At 40.7% G+C, this 16,723-nt stretch overlaps 1 protein-coding gene across 6 annotated transcripts in view; it reads right to left on the bottom strand.

Annotated features, from left to right (window-relative positions):
• TNRC18 (trinucleotide repeat containing 18) overlaps positions 1–16,723 on the bottom strand; it is a 968,701-nt gene that overhangs the window by 395,259 nt on the left and 556,719 nt on the right. For all 6 annotated transcript variants that reach the window (XM_056534534.1, XM_056534539.1, XM_056534536.1 and 3 more), the window contains one exon: positions 9,469–9,628. In XM_056534534.1, the coding sequence (XP_056390509.1) occupies positions 9,469–9,628 (160 nt within the window). The remainder of the gene's footprint in view (positions 1–9,468; positions 9,629–16,723) is intronic.

Genomic DNA, 16,723 nt, shown 5'->3' with positions numbered 1-16,723 from the left:
CCCTGTGTGGGGAAATGGGTTTGACGCCGGTCCCCCATCCAATAAGCGGCCAGGAGGACGGATGTGTGGACAGACCGGCGGTCGGTGCCTCAGACCTCTCACCCAGCCACTGTAGATCTCCGAAGGGAGAGCATTTGAAATGGCCCGACGTCTGCAGAATTATTACATATCACAAATGCAATACAAGATAAGGTGCATAATATAATGGTTAGTCAAACTGACCATCTGTGGGTTATTTTACAGAATGCTCACTTCCATTTTTAATGTAAATGTCTTCTTTTCTATGGATTTTATTTATTTATTTTGATTAATTTATTTATTAATTTTTTTTCTTTTTTTTTCTTTTCTTTATTGTTTTATTTTCATGTTATGTAACACACACATGTGATTTTCGCGGGCAAATGAGGTATAAATAAAGGACATCCACACTGCCCAATCAGATAGCCTGATGAAGAGGGGGTCCCTGCCCCTCGAAACGCGTTGCTGTATTGCATGCTGAAGGAATAAACCTTCTTTTTATTTTCCAAAATACATCCGTGTCCAAGCGGTTTTATTTTACCAAGTTCTCAGAAACTTCCACATACCTGTGACGGACTACATCTGTGACGGAGGTGAGCGCCCACAGAAGCACTTCTCTTTTTTCTCGGGACCACGGGACCGATATTCTTCCATTCCAGTGACCGTCCTCCGCCGGTGAGAACGGGTCTAGTGCCGGCTGCACTCCTCCAATCTGTGTCCCCCAGAATAGTGGGAAACAAGCGTCTATTGGTGTTGTGCAAACCTAACATAACAACTAAAAACACGAATCTGGAAACGGCTGCTCCCCCCCTTCCTTGGAGCCGACATTCATTTTTTATTTAATTTAATTATTTTCTTTTACACTCAGATTATCTATATATATATATATATATATATATATATATATATATATATATATTTTTTTTTTTACTACGCTTAGATGCGCATTGTGTCTCCTCTGTCTTTTTCTATATATTTCTGTTATACTACTACAGAACTTATGGAACAGTCTACCTCAGGAACTGGTCACAGCAGGAAAAATTAACAGCTTTAAAACAGGATTAGATACATTCCTGGAACAAAATAACATTAATGCTTATGAAGAATTATTAAATCCCATCCCTTCCCCAATATCGCGCCACACCCCTATCCTTCAATTCCCTGTTTGAACTTGATGGACATATGTTTTTTTCGACCGTACTATGTAACTGTGTTATACACTTGAGTAGTAAGAACAAAAGGGGAGATTTATCAAAACCTGTGCAGAGGAAGAGTGGTGCAGTTGCCCATAGAAACCAATCAGATCACTTCTTTCATTTTTCACAGGCCTCTTTAAAAATGAAAGTAGTGAGCTGATTGGTTGCTATGGGCAACTGCACCACACTTCCTCTGCACAGGTTTTGATAAATTTCCCCCAAAATGTACAATTATGTGCAAAATAATAAGACATTAAGTAAAACTTTTACCGAAAAGGACTTTGGGTACTGGTAAACAGTAAACTCAACTTTAGTGATCAGTGCCAGGCAGTGGCTGCCAAGGCTAACAAAGTCATGGGATGTGTCAAGAGAGACAGGTTCCTGACAAGAACATAGTTTTGCCTCTGTATAAATCATTAGTCAGACCGCACATGGAGAATTGGGTCACATTTTGGGCACCTGTATATAAGAACAACATGGCTGAACTGGAGAGGGTGAAGAGTAGGGCGACAAAGATTATTAATGGTATGGGTGGACTACAGTACCAAGACAGGTTATCAAGATTGGGGTTATTTGGTCTGGAGAAAATACGTCTTAGGGGCATTTAGATTACAATGTACAAATATTTGAATGGACATTACAGGGATCTTTCTAGTTATCGTTTAATACCTAGGCCGGTAACCATCATAAGGGGGTATCCTCTAAGTCGCCAAGTATAACAGAAGCAGCGGAAAACCTTCTTATAAGAGAAATAGATGGGGCAGCAAAAAAGGAGGAAGTCATTATTATGGGGGAATTTAATTACCCTGACATAGACTGGGAAGCTGAAACCTGTAGGTCCAGCAAGGGAAACATGATTTTGACAATAATAAAGGACAATTACCTTTTCCAACTAGTGCAGGACCCAACAAGAGGTGGGGCGCTTCGGGACCTTATACTAACCAATAGGCCAGACATAGTATGGGAGGTAGAGGTAAAGAGTCATCTTGATAATAGTGACCAAAAAATAATAAGTTTTCGATTATCCAATTAGAAGAAGTCTACTAGTGGGGCTACAAAAACAAACTTCAGGAAGGCCAATTTTCACCAACTAATAGATGACCTCAGTGACACAGATTGGGACCATGCCTTTAGTAATAAAAGTACAGAAGATAAATGACACAAATACACAAATGATAAAAATACACAAAGGCCCATATAGCATCCATCCCAGACCATTATCCCTTATATATGAATATTCTATAATGACAATGTAAATGCCAAGGACTGGCAAATGTGGTGTCAATACTCAAAAAAAAAGGTCAAAAAAGGATCCTGGGAACTATAGGCCTGTAAGTTTAACATCTGTTGTGGGTACGATTTTTAAGGGTTTTTTGAGAGATGCTATTCTGGAATATGTTAATAACCTTCTGACACAGCATAAACATGGGTTCAAGCAGGATCACTCCTTTAATCCCTTAAATGGGCACTGTCACCAACTTAATTTTTTGATATGTTGTAGTACTTATGTACTACAACATCTCTCTAATATACTTTTATTATTATTATTTTTTTTATTAAAATGCTTTAATTTACATTTGAAAACCGGCCACTAGGGGTCTCCCTCCCAGTGGCCGGCTGCAGCCTGGCGTGACGTCACGCCTGAAAAAGGACTGATGGGGTCGGGCATCGGTCCTTTTTCATTCAGCCTGTGCTCGCTGATTGACAGGCAGGGAGTGAGCGCATTGGCTCCCCGCCGCCACCGCCTCGTCGCCACTGCTGTCCCAGCACGCCCGCTGCTGGACTCTGCATTAAGTGTAATGAGGGAACGGGGTATGCGGGAGGGGGGTTTGTAAAGGAGGGAACAGGGTATGCGGGGTGGGGTGGGTTGTGACCGAGGGAACGGGTATGGCGCGGGGGGAGGGAGACGGAGGGGACGGGCTAGCGCCGCAAGTAACTAATATTTTATCTACACAGGGTGCCTCCAGCTGTTTCAATACTACAACTCCCAGCATGCCCTGACAGCCAATAGATGTCAGGGCAAGCTGGGAGTTGTAGTGGTGAAACAGCTGGAGGCACCCTGTGTAGATGAACTAAGGGCAGAAGTCCCCCCCAGCAGGCATCAGTGACGTGGTGCCTGCTGGGGAAGTCTGCCTGGTAGTGAGCACACCGCCAGGCAGACAAAAGGCATTTTTAATATAGTAAAAATAAAAATTAAAAGCAGGGAGGGGGTTAGGGATAGATTGGCAATAGGCAGGGACAGAAAAAAAATATAGGATGGTGGGAGCTACCCTTTAACGACGCAGGATGTATATTTACGTCCTGCGCCGCCTCCCGCGATCTAACGCAGAGAATATGGAGAATTGTGTCCAATTTTGGGCCCCTGTATATAAAAAAGACATGGCTGAACAGTAAAGGATGCAGAGGAGGGCAACAGAAATAATTAATGGTATGGCAGGATTACAGTACCAAGACAGGTTATCAAGTTTGGGGTTATTTAGTTTGGAAAAAAGATGCCTTAGTGGTGCTCTGATCACAATGTACAAATTTATGAATGGACATGGAGATTTTTCTAGTAATCTTTTTATACCTAAGCCAGTAACGATCACAAGGGGGGCATTCTCTACTCCAATATGGATGAATAAAAATGTTAAGGGGGCAATAAATGACAAAAATAAAGAATTTAAACTACTAAAAACAGGACGACAGTGAAGAAGCATTAAACCATAGAGAAAAATGTAGAATATGTAAAAAACAGGTGAAAGCCACAAAAATAGAGACAGAAAGACTCATTGCCAAAGAGAGTAAAACTAACCCCAAAATGTTCTTTAACTATATAAATAGCAAAAAGTTTAAAAATGAAAATGCTGGCCCTTTAAAAAAAAAAAAAAAAAAACGATAAAGAATAAATTATAAACGGGGATCAGGAAAAAGCAGATATATTAAACAAATTCTTCTCTACAGTATTCATTGAGGAAAATGAAATTCCAGGTGAAATACAGCAAGATAAGGTAAACTCCCCTGTACAGGTCACCTGTCTAACCCAGGAAGAAGTACAGTGCTGCCTACAAAAAAATCAAAATAGACAAATCACCAGGTACAGATGGCATTCACCCCCATGTTCTAAAGGAATTAAGTAATGTAATAGACAGACCCCCTATTTTTAATATTCAGGCACTTTATAGTGACAGGGACTGTTCCCTAGGACTGGTGCATGGCTAATGTGGTGCCAATATTTAAAAAGGGGTCAAAAGGTGACCTTAGGAATTATAGGCCTGTTAGTTTAACCTTGGTTGTATGTAAATTATGCTTGGTTGTATGTAAAAGAGATGCTATTTTGGAGTATCTTGATAAAAATAAATGTATGACCCCATATCAGCATGGATTTATGAGGGATCGGTCCTGTCAAACTAACCTGATCAGCTTTTATGAGGAGGTGAGCTCCAGACTGGACCAGGGGCAATCGCTTGATGTCATATATCTGGATTTTTACAAAGCATTTGATACGGTACCACATAAAAGATTGGTGCATAAAATGAGAAGGATGGGGCTGGGGGAGAATGTAAGTGGGTAAGTAATTGGCTCAGTAATAGGGTGGTTATTAATGGTACTTATTCTGATTGGGTGACTGTTACTAGTGGGGTACCACAGGGGTCAGTCTTGGGTCCGCTTCTATCTAATAGATTGATTATTGACCTTGTAGAGGGGTTGAATAGTAAAGTATCAATCTTTGCAGATGATACTAAACTCTGTAAAGCGGTAAACACTATAGAGGACAGTGCACTATTACAAATGGATCTGGATAGGTTGGAGGTTTGGTCTGGGAAGTGGAAGATGAGGTACAACACTGATAAATGTAAGGTTATGCACATGGGGAAAAATAATCTGGTGCTGGGATTATGTATTAAATGGGAGCACACTTGGGACGAGTGATGTAAAAAAGTATTTAGGAGTCTTAGTTAACAGTAAATTTAGTTGTAGTGACCAGTTTCGTGCAGCTGCTGCCAAGGCAAATAAAATCATGGGGTGCCTCAATAGGGGCCCACAACAAGGAAATAATTCTACCGCTGTACAAATCACTAGTCAGACCACACATAGAATAATGTACAAGAAAGATATAGTGGAGCTGGAGAGGGTTCAAAGACGGGCAACCAAGGTAATACGGGAATGGGAGGACTACAGTACCCAGGAAGATTATCAGAATTGGGGTTATTTAGTTTAGAAAAAAGAAGGCTTAGGGGAGACCTTATAACTATGTATAAATATAGCAGGGGACCATACAGGGATCTCTCCCATGATCTATTTATACCCAGGACTGTATCAATAACAAGGGGGCATCCTCTACGTCTTAAGGAAAGAAGGTTTCTACATCAACTTGTACTCTCTGCCAGAGCAGGTGGTCATGGGGAAATCTGAAATTCAAAAGGGGTCTGGATGCATTTTTGGAGAGTAATAACATTGCTGGTTATGCATACTAGATTTATAGGGACAGAACGTTGATCCAGAAATTTATTCTGACTGCCAGATTTGGAGTCGGGAAGGAATTTTTACCTCTAGTATGAGGTTGTTTTGCCTTCCTCTAGATCAACTCAGTAGGGACTCATTAGGGATATAGGTTGAACTTGATGGACTCAGGTCTTTTTTCAACCTTATGAACTATGTAACTATGTAGAGGAAAGAAGGTTTCAAATCATCACAGATGTGGATTATTTACTGTAAGAGCAGTGAGAATATGGTACTCTCTGCCCCATGATGTTGTGATACACTCGCAGCAGTAAATTTCCTCCAAAGCAACAACAGGAGTAGAATGGCACTGGACATACAAGTAGGGACTCAGATCGTTTATTCACCCATGATGCAACACGTTTCACAAATAGGTATGCCTGATGAAGCAGTCTATCTGTGAAACGTGTTGCATCATGGGTGAATAAATTATTTTAGTCCGTACTTGTGTGTCCAGCGCCATTCTACTCAGGCTGTTGCTTTGGAGGAAATTTACTGCTAGGATCGTTGACCTTCTAGAAGTTTCTCCCATCTGCACACAGGATCTTTGTAATCAGCTGCAGTGATGATTGCATTCTTGGTCACCTCTCTAACAAAGCGCCTTCTGCCCTGATTATTTAGTGTAGCGTAGTGGGGTGGCTAGCTCTAGGAAGAGTCCTGGCTGTTCCAAACTTCCATGCTCTTGCAGCAGAAAGTGTTTGTACTGCTCTCCACACAATCCTGTCTCTGAGCTATATAGGCACTTATTTTCTTTCCGCATGGCTTAGCTTTTGCTCTGATGTGTCAACTCTGCAGGGCTGCCATCAGGGGGGTACAGCCAGTACCCCAGTAAGAGGCACGGGCCTCCAGGTGGCCCGGAGCCCTATGGTTGCACCCTGCGGCCTGTAACTCCCATGCTAGGAACCGTTATGACAGCGTCCCTGCAGTGGGGTAACCGGACCCTTCAACTGCGGGCCCCGTCGCATCCCCCCCAGCTGAAGGGGAGGCCGCCAGGGGATTCAGGACACCTGTCCCGAATCCCCGAAGGGCTGCAACTTTCAAAACTGAGTGCGCTTTTAAGACGCACACAGTGTTGAACGTGTAGTGGCGGCTCACGTGACAGGAAGGAGCCTAATGAGGAGCTCCTAATGATGTTGTCTGCGCAGGAAGCTAAGACAGAAGAAAAAGGACAGGAGCTGCGGGGGAACGATGGAGAGGTGAGTGAAGTTTTTTTCTTTTCTATTCAATGTAAGGGGGCATAATGACCTATGGGACAATGTAAGGGGGCATATTGATCTATGGGACAATGTAAGGGGGAATAATGATCTATGGGGCAATTTAAGGAGGCATAATGTCTATGGGACAATATAAGGGGGTATAATAATCTATAGGAGAAAGTAAGGGGCATAATAACCTATGGGGCAATATAAGGGGGCATTGGAATCTATAGGGGCAATGCTTGGGGCCTTATACTCCATGCTGGCAATGTTTGGGCCCTAATACTTTACGGGGGCAACGTTTCTGACCTGCTAGTTTATGGTGGTAATGTGAGGGGGCCTGCTACTCTGGAGGCGATGTGAGAGAGCTTTATGGGAGCAATATGAGGGGGCCTAATGCTGTATGGGGGCAATGTGAGGGGGCCTAGTACTATACAGGGCCACAGAGGAATCTAATACTATATGGGGCAGTGTAATATATATAGGGGGGGGTGTAAGGTGAGAATTTTGCTGTAGCAAGAATCCTAATATGTTTGTCTGGCAGATTCGGTGAAGACAAGTTGTGGTCGGGAGACGTCTTCATGATGACCCAGAACAGATGGAGAAGAGAGAGAAAAGTTAACAACTCCGAACAGAGAAGACGCCCTGAAATGGAGGTATTATTTTATGTTTCTGAGCCCGATACTTTAATAATATCCAACATGTGCCATGGGGAGAGAGGAGACCTTGAGCTGTGTAAGGGGCCCCGGAATTTTTGATGGCAGCCCTGCAACTGTGAGATCTTTGCAAATTATGTCCAATCAACTAAATTTACCACAGGTGTAGAAACATCTCATAGATGATGAAAATAAATGTGAGGCTCCCGCAGATAAATCTGATAAAATTGCATGAAAGCAAAGGGTCTGAATACTCGGCCATGCAAAATGTATAAATGTTTTTATTTTTAATAGATTTGCAATGTCTAATATTGTCTTTTCTAAAATTCTGCTCGATTATTAAGGGGCATTAAGTGCACAATGAAGGGAGGACATGTTGTTTTTTTTTTTTTTTTTTAACACAAGGCCTCATCATAACAAAATGTAAAAAGGGGAAAGGTTCTAAAAACTTTTTAAATGCAATGTATATTTAAGATAACATGCAACACTGTATATCCAGAAGTAATACTCCCTTTTTATTTTTATCTTGTTAACAAATTAATATATGTAGACACATAGAAGGTAAATGAGTGAAGAATCACACTACATATGGTTTACATATGAACATTTATCAGCACTAGCATGTGGGTGGAAGAATTTCCATCACATGTAGGTTAGAGCATCAGCGATATACCCAAGGTCGGGTGGGTGTCGTATCAAGATCAAAAATAAGATGATGCTCCAGCCCCATCAACACCAGTAGATCATGGAGCCAACATATGTGTGTTTCTATGCATGCACTCTAGGGACATGTGGAGCTCTTAATTTGAGAGATATTTGTAATTAAAAACAACTTTTCACATGTTGATCAGACATGTCAAAAGTTGTTGATCCCACTGGGTCTCACTACTGAGATCTGCTGCAATCGTGAGTTATTAGCCAAGAAAATATTCTGCTCTCCGGCAGGCCAAGAGATCCATCCATTTCTCTATATAGAAGTCTATGCAATGCCGCCTGCTTCACTGACTAATAACTCAAGATTGCAGAAGGAGAGAGACCCGTCGAGATCACCAACTTTTCACATGTGTGATTAACATGTGAAAAGTTGTTTTTATTCACAGTAACGCTTACATGTTTAAAGGGGTACTTCCTTGGAAAACATTTTTTTTTTTTTTTTTATCAACTGGTGCCAGAAAGTTAAACAGATTTGTAAATTACTTCTATTTAAAAATCTTAATCCTTCCAGTATTTATCAGCTACTGTATACTACAGAGGAAGTGCTTTTCTTTTTGAATTTCCTTTCTGTCTGACCACAGTGCTCTCTGCTGACACCTCTGTCCATTTTAGGAACTTTCTGGAGCAGGATAGGTTTGCTATGGGGAATTGCTTCTACTCTGGACAGTTCCTAAAATGGACAAAGGTGTCAGCAGAGAGCACTGTGGTCAGACAGAAAGAAAATTCAAAACAAAAGAACTTCCTCTGGAACATACAGAAGCTGATAAGTACTGAAAAGGCTAAAAAAAATGTTTTCCAGGGGAGTACCCCTTAATGCACAATCATCAATAATATGTTTAGATATGATAAAGGGTGTATAATATATCTGAAACACACTGGTTTCCTTTTTTTCTGCAATACATAAAAGGGCAAATCTACTTCGCTATTCCATACAGAGATATCTAGTAAAAAAAAAAAAACGAATACCATCAATATACTTTTTATTAACATTGGAGCCTATTGGGTAACCAACGCCACTATATGCCTATACAGTGGCATCTGTGAAGAAATCCTACAAACATGAACTTCTAAAGGGCACTGAAAACAAAATTTGAAAGCACCCTTTTTTAATCTTCTTGCTACCCATTTTGAAATGTATAGGATAATTATGGTAAGGTTATATAAATAACAAATGCTACATTACTTGATATATGAAATAGATTTTACCTCAAAAAAGTAACTTGATGCACTGCTGTGATCGTCCCAATCATCTATTCCAATTTTTCTTTTATTTTCCAACTCATCAACTTCTGAAATGTTTAATAGAGTTGTCTGGAGGCAATCACATGCCTTAGTCCTTTCAGAGAGTAAAATGCACTTGCTAAGTCTGTAAATAATCGAAGATAAAACACATAATAAGCCAGTGAATGGTAAGCTACAGCCTTGGTAATTACTAATTGGTAAGTACTATTAATAAAATACTATTGGTAAGTAGAAGTTAATTAATGGCTCAGATATTAGATATATATGAAAATGTCCCAGAGAAATACAACTCAGAAGGAGAGTTATCATTCTTTTCAAACATATGGCTTTTATATGACAATTGTTTTTAAACTTACTTTTGCTTACATGTGACCAATTTATCAAATAGTCGCACGACCTTGATAAATAAATCACACGTTAGCAAAACCCGGAAAACCCGCTTACAAAAGCATTTTTTAAAGCAGAAAAGTTTTCCCTTATGTTAATAGCTGAAGTTCTTTATCTACCCTTTATTACCAGTAGCATTGCTAGAGAGTGACGGGGGGTGGGGGGGGGGGGGGGGCGTACCGCATCGGGTGACACCCTGACTGGCCTGCCTGGCACTAAATAGCTGCACTATCCCGCAACTACCCATCCACCCTCCTCAGAAATTAAAAAATATTAAAAACATACTATGCCTGCCATTGTATATTCTGGAAATTGGAGCCCTGACCAGACCTCCGGATTCCTCTCCCACTGCTCAGCTTCTCTGCAAGCTTTGGGGCCACACGCGTAAGCTACTAGGTATTACAAGTTTCATGTCGTGTACACCGCTGTGGCGTAACCCGGGCTTGCCAGTATTCTGCTCTTTTGTGGATGCCGGTTATTGGGAGAGAAAGGGACTGTGCGAAGTGGGGCAGCTGGCTGTACAGGGGGTAGTCCGAACTTTTGAGGATTTGCAGGAGGAGTTCGCTTTACCGTGTTCCTCATTTTATCGATACCTGCAACTCCGTCATGTGTACGAAACTCAGAATCGGCTGCGACTGCTGGAGGTACAAACTAACAGGGTCGTTGAATCTGTAGTTATGAAGAGGGACTCTGCGGGAGTTATTTCTGGGCTGTACGGTGAGCTCTTGGGTTTTTATCATGAACGTTTCCCCTTAACAGTCAGAACAAAGTGGGAGAGAGACCTTGGCGGGCTGAGTGACGAAGAATGGTCTACTGCTTTGTCGCTTACCCCGTCATTGTCCCTGTCGGAGTCTAATAGACTGTCGCAGCTGTTCTTTTTGCACAGGGTGTATAAGACCCCACTATTCTTACATACTATTGGGGTGCGGTCTGACTCTGCCTGTCCTCGGTGTGGTGCGTTGGAGGCTCATCTGCTTCACATGATGTGGGCGTGTCCCGTCTTAGATATATATTGGGCTGATGTGTTACATCTTATCAGGGATATTTATGGGGTTACACTGCCTAGAGAACCTAAGGTATGCTTACTTGGCCATATTGGCTGTGATGAAGAACCCTCATTGAGAGAAGTGGGGATCTTACGGGTGTTGTATCAAGCCAGGAAACTGATTGCGCAGTTCTGGATCAGACCGTCTCCTCCGGGAGTGGCTGATCTTATTAAAAGTTTACGGCAGATAGTGCGCTTGGAGAAAGGGATATATATTAAACGTAATGTTGAACGGAAATTTTATGGTGTTTGGGGACCCTGGGTTCACTATTTTGACCCCCCGACAACTGACTCGTAAATGACTGAGTCCTTGGGCTGTACTTGCCGTGGTATGTTTGGCTCGAATTCTGGGGATTTCTGTATGTGGCATCCTTCCTTCCTTACTCACTATCTTTGTGTTTCCTTGGTAGCTCTGTTGGAATGCCTGTAGGTGCTGCTTGTTGCGGTATGTGTGTAAGATGTAAGGGAGCGAGTTCATTGGGATATGGGTATATTTGAACCTCTAGTTCAATACTAGTGTGTATTATTGATGCTGCGGTGGGGAGAGACGGACGTTTTGTTTGTAAGGTGGGTGGGGTGGGTGGAGGGGGGGTTTATTGATGGTGTATTGTTTTTGTTGTAAAACTGTTTAAAATCTTAATAAAAATATCTGATTTAAAAAAAAAACATACTATGCCGCACGATGAAAATCCGTACTCTGGAGGCCTTTTTGTTTTATTTTGAGCCCGCATTTTGTGACGCTGGTGGGCGGAGTCTTTCGTTGCTGCGCTGAGGCAGGAGTTTACACCAGGAAGGAAGACAGCGCAGCACCAACAGGCACATAAACAATAGTGAAGCCTCAAAAAAAAAAAAAAAGTCTCGGTACGTTACCCATCCCAAAAGGTGCATGAAGCTGTATTACTATGGATGTTTCTTTTTTTTTTTAAGGAAAATGTTTTGTGCCACATATGGGTTATTTACGTAGTCTGTAAAAATTCTTACACAATTATTTTGTTCCTTATTCTATTTTAAAGGGGTACTCCGGTGGTCAATGTGTTTTTCCGTTTTTGACTTACCCTATTTGTTTTCTTTCATTTCTATTCTTGTTGTTTAGGCTACTGTATTTCCATTCTTTGTTGTCTTTTTATCCCCCACTTTGTTTTCCTATCTTTGCTTCTATTTCCTGTTTCGTGCTGTGCTGAAAACTACAAATCCCAGCATGCCACATGCCTTGTTGATTTGGGGCGGCTCCTTTTTTTTACTGTTTGTTCGTTCCGCCCTTTACCCACCCTACTATTTTCCCGGGTCAGCCCCCTTATACACAGCACACTAATATAATCAGCCCTGGTTGGGATACACTGGCATACACACACAAAAGGGACTACAACTCCCAGCATGCGTCATTCAGGAGTCTTCAGTCTGTGGTATAACACCAGCATGCTGCCTCTGTAGTCTCCTGGGGGTTGTAGTTCACCACACCTATATAGGGCATACACCAGTGTTTCCCAACCAGGGTGCCTTCAGGTGTTGCAGCTAAAAGCTGTCCAGGCATGCTGGGAGTTGTAGTTTTGATACAGCTGAAGACATTCTGGCTGTGAAACAATGCACTTTGTTTGTAATATACATAATAGGCTAGGCCAGTATTTCCCAATCAGTGTGCCTCCAGCTGTTGCAAAACTACAACTCCCAGCATGTCCAAAGACTGTCAGGTCATGCTGGGAGTTGTAGTTTTGCAACAGCTCGAGGCACACTGGTTTGGAAACACTGGTGTAACATGATGTGTATGCTGAATAGGCTAGGACAGTGTTTCCCAACCAGTGTGCCTCCAGCTGTTGCAAAACTAAAACTCCCAGCATGCCCAAAGGCTGTCAGAGCATGCTGGGAGTTGTAGTTGTTCAGCAGCTGGAGGCACCACTGGTTTGTAAACACTAGCATACACACACATAACAGGGACTACAACTCCCAGCATGTGTCATTCAGGAGTCCCCCCCCCCTTCACACACAGAAATCATCCCCAGTCCGAGATTTATTCCCCTGCAGTCTATACATCCCCAGCCCGTGCACTGTTATCCTCCCCTTCAGATAACACTCTTATCTTCTCTGTCTTCTTTCAGTGGATAGACAAACAAGGAGAGCGCTCCTAGTGTGATAGCGTAATGTAAAAGCAAAGATAATAGACAAGAGAACTTGCTCACCAAGTCTAGTTGTACTGCGACCAAGTACAACTATGGTGAAGGCGTGAAGTGACCCTGCAACGGGCGAAGAGCGGCAGCTGCTCCTGGACAAACAGGCGAAGAAATTAAGCGGATCCCTCCAAGGAACAAACCAGGATAGAGGCAGCGCACAGGACTTCAAAGGTAAAATGGTTTATTTACCCGGCATGCAACGCGTTTCGCTGGATAACCAGCTTCATCAGGCATGTTGAGGGTGGAGATACACAGGGTATTTATACACAACAGTTAACCCGCACATTGCTGGAATAAAAGCAATAGGCAGGAGCTCATAAAACACACATATAAAAAAATTGTAAAATACAAAAAAATATATATAAAAATAAATAAATAGCAAAATTATATATATCCACATACCCAACTGGAAAAATTGGATATGTATATACATAAAATATAAAATATAAAATGTGTCAATAAATTTGTAATATATTTATAATATGTTATGATAATAGAAGGCAAGTCAAGTCACACAGCGTTCTCAATCATCTCATTTAAACCACCAGGGAAAAGGGAACCAAGTGAAAAAATCCAATATGATTCTCTATTAATTAGCCTTTGGAAACGATTTTTTATAATAGATGGTATGACTTCAATGATTTTTAATTTAAGACAGTCAAAATTCCCAGAGTGTATTTGACATATGTGTCGTGAGACACTGTGTAGCATGAATTGTCTTCCCACATTAGAACGATGTTTATTCATGCGGGACCGCACTGTCTGAACAGTGCGGCCCACATACTGCAAACCGCAAATACAAGATAAAAGGTAAACCGCATAGCTGCTTTCGCAATCATGCGTTCCCTTAATCCGAAATACATTTTTCGAAATATTACAAACAAAATTATCACCTTTTTCTATCATGATGCAGCATTTACATCTCATTTTACCACAGGGGATAGTGCCATTATCCTGTCCTACATGATTAGATACAACAAAACGATTATTCTTAAGACCGTCACTGGGGGCCACCAAATTAGGCAGATTTTGTGATCTGCGGAATGTGACACCTGGGTGGTCAGGTAGAATATCTTTAAGTATCGGATCACCTTTTAATATATACCAATATTTATTGAATATTGTTTTTATCTTGGGTGCTGCGCAATTAAAATTGGTAACGAAATTATGACTATAATTCTTCTTGGATTTTTTATTATTTTTACAATCAATTTGACATTTATCGATTGTGGGATTTATAATTTCTTTCTTAATATCATTCGCATTAGTTTTATCAATTATCAAATCCTCTTGTCGTTGTCCCTTAGCCTGATTAAAAGCTTTATTTAGAATCGATTTTGGATAGTTTTTCTCTCTAAAGCGATTCTGTAAAATACGTGATTGTTCCAAAAAGTCAGAATTAGATGTACAATTTTTTCTGATACGCAAATATTGCCCATAGGGCACATTACGGATCCACTGGGGATAATGGGAACTATTGAAATCCAATAGACTATTTATGTCCACTGGTTTAAAAAATGTTTTTGTTTTTATACGGCCATCCGAATCCTTTCTGAGTTGAAGATCAAGAAAGTCAATAGAGGAAGAAGAGCAGTGAATGGTAAATTTTAGACCCCAGGTGTTAGAATTAAGAGTGTCAACAAAATCATGTGCTTGAGAAGAAGAGCCTGTCCAAATAATGAACAGGTCATCAATATATCGCCTATAAAAGGCGACATACCGATTAAAAACAGGGGACTGTGTGATATGTGAGGACTCGAAACGCCCCATGACCAAATTAGCATAACTGGGGGGCGAATCGAGTCCCCATCGCACAGCCCCTGCATTGTCTGTAAATGGTATCATTAAAACTAAAAATATTGTGTTCTAAAATAAAAAAAATAGATTCGATAATGAACAGTACTTGGGTGAGTGAAAAATTGCCATCTGAGAGGAAAACCTCCTTTATGGCCGCTAGACCTATAGAGGTGGTAATATTAGAATAAAGTGCACAAACATCAAGAGTCAAAAACAAAAAATCAGCTGGAAAAATAATATTGCTAACCTCCCTAATTAGCTGTGTAGAATCTTTAAGATAGGAGGGAAGAGAGAGAACAAAAGGTTGTAGAGAACAAAAGATGTTTGTGCACTTTATTCTAATATTACCACCTCTATAGGTCTAGCGGCCATAAAGGAGGTTTTCCTCTCAGATGGCAATTTTTCACTCACCCAAGTACTGTTCATTATCGAATCTATTTTTTTTATTTTAGAACACAATATTTTTAGTTTTAATGATACCATTTACAGACAATGCAGGGGCTGTGCGATGGGGACTCGATTCGCCCCCCAGTTATGCTAATTTGGTCATGGGGCGTTTCGAGTCCTCACATATCACACAGTCCCCTGTTTTTAATCGGTATGTCGCCTTTTATAGGCGATATATTGATGACCTGTTCATTATTTGGACAGGCTCTTCTTCTCAAGCACATGATTTTGTTGACACTCTTAATTCTAACACCTGGGGTCTAAAATTTACCATTCACTGCTCTTCTTCCTCTATTGACTTTCTTGATCTTCAACTCAGAAAGGATTCGGATGGCCGTATAAAAACAAAAACATTTTTTAAACCAGTGGACATAAATAGTCTATTGGATTTCAATAGTTCCCATTATCCCCAGTGGATCCGTAATGTGCCCTATGGGCAATATTTGCGTATCAGAAAAAATTGTACATCTAATTCTGACTTTTTGGAACAATCACGTATTTTACAGAATCGCTTTAGAGAGAAAAACTATCCAAAATCGATTCTAAATAAAGCTTTTAATCAGGCTAAGGGACAACGACAAGAGGATTTGATAATTGATAAAACTAATGCGAATGATATTAAGAAAGAAATTATAAATCCCACAATCGATAAATGTCAAATTGATTGTAAAAATAATAAAAAATCCAAGAAGAATTATAGTCATAATTTCGTTACCAATTTTAATTGCGCAGCACCCAAGATAAAAACAATATTCAATAAATATTGGTATATATTAAAAGGTGATCCGATACTTAAAGATATTCTACCTGACCACCCAGGTGTCACATTCCGCAGATCACAAAATCTGCCTAATTTGGTGGCCCCCAGTGACGGTCTTAAGAATAATCGTTTTGTTGTATCTAATCATGTAGGACAGGATAATGGCACTATCCCCTGTGGTAAAATGAGATGTAAATGCTGCATCATGATAGAAAAAGGTGATAATTTTGTTTGTAATATTTCGAAAAATGTATTTCGGATTAAGGGAACGCATGATTGCGAAAGCAGCTATGCGGTTTACCTTTTATCTTGTATTTGCGGTTTGCAGTATGTGGGCCGCACTGTTCAGACAGTGCGGTCCCGCATGAATAAACATCGTTCTAATGTGGGAAGACAATTCATGCTACACAGTGTCTCACGACACATATGTCAAATACACTCTGGGAATTTTGACTGTCTTAAATTAAAAATCATTGAAGTCATACCATCTATTATAAAAAATCGTTTCCAAAGGCTAATTAATAGAGAATCATATTGGATTTTTTCACTTGGTTCCCTTTTCCCTGGTGGTTTAAATGAGATGATTGAGAACGCTGTGTGACTTGACTTGCCTTCTAT

The sequence above is a fragment of the Hyla sarda genome, chromosome 8, assembly GCF_029499605.1.
Source record: "Hyla sarda isolate aHylSar1 chromosome 8, aHylSar1.hap1, whole genome shotgun sequence".
Lineage (NCBI taxonomy): Eukaryota > Metazoa > Chordata > Amphibia > Anura > Hylidae > Hyla > Hyla sarda.
Note: the sequence above shows the minus strand (reverse complement) of the source record. Positions and strands in the feature narration are given on the sequence as shown.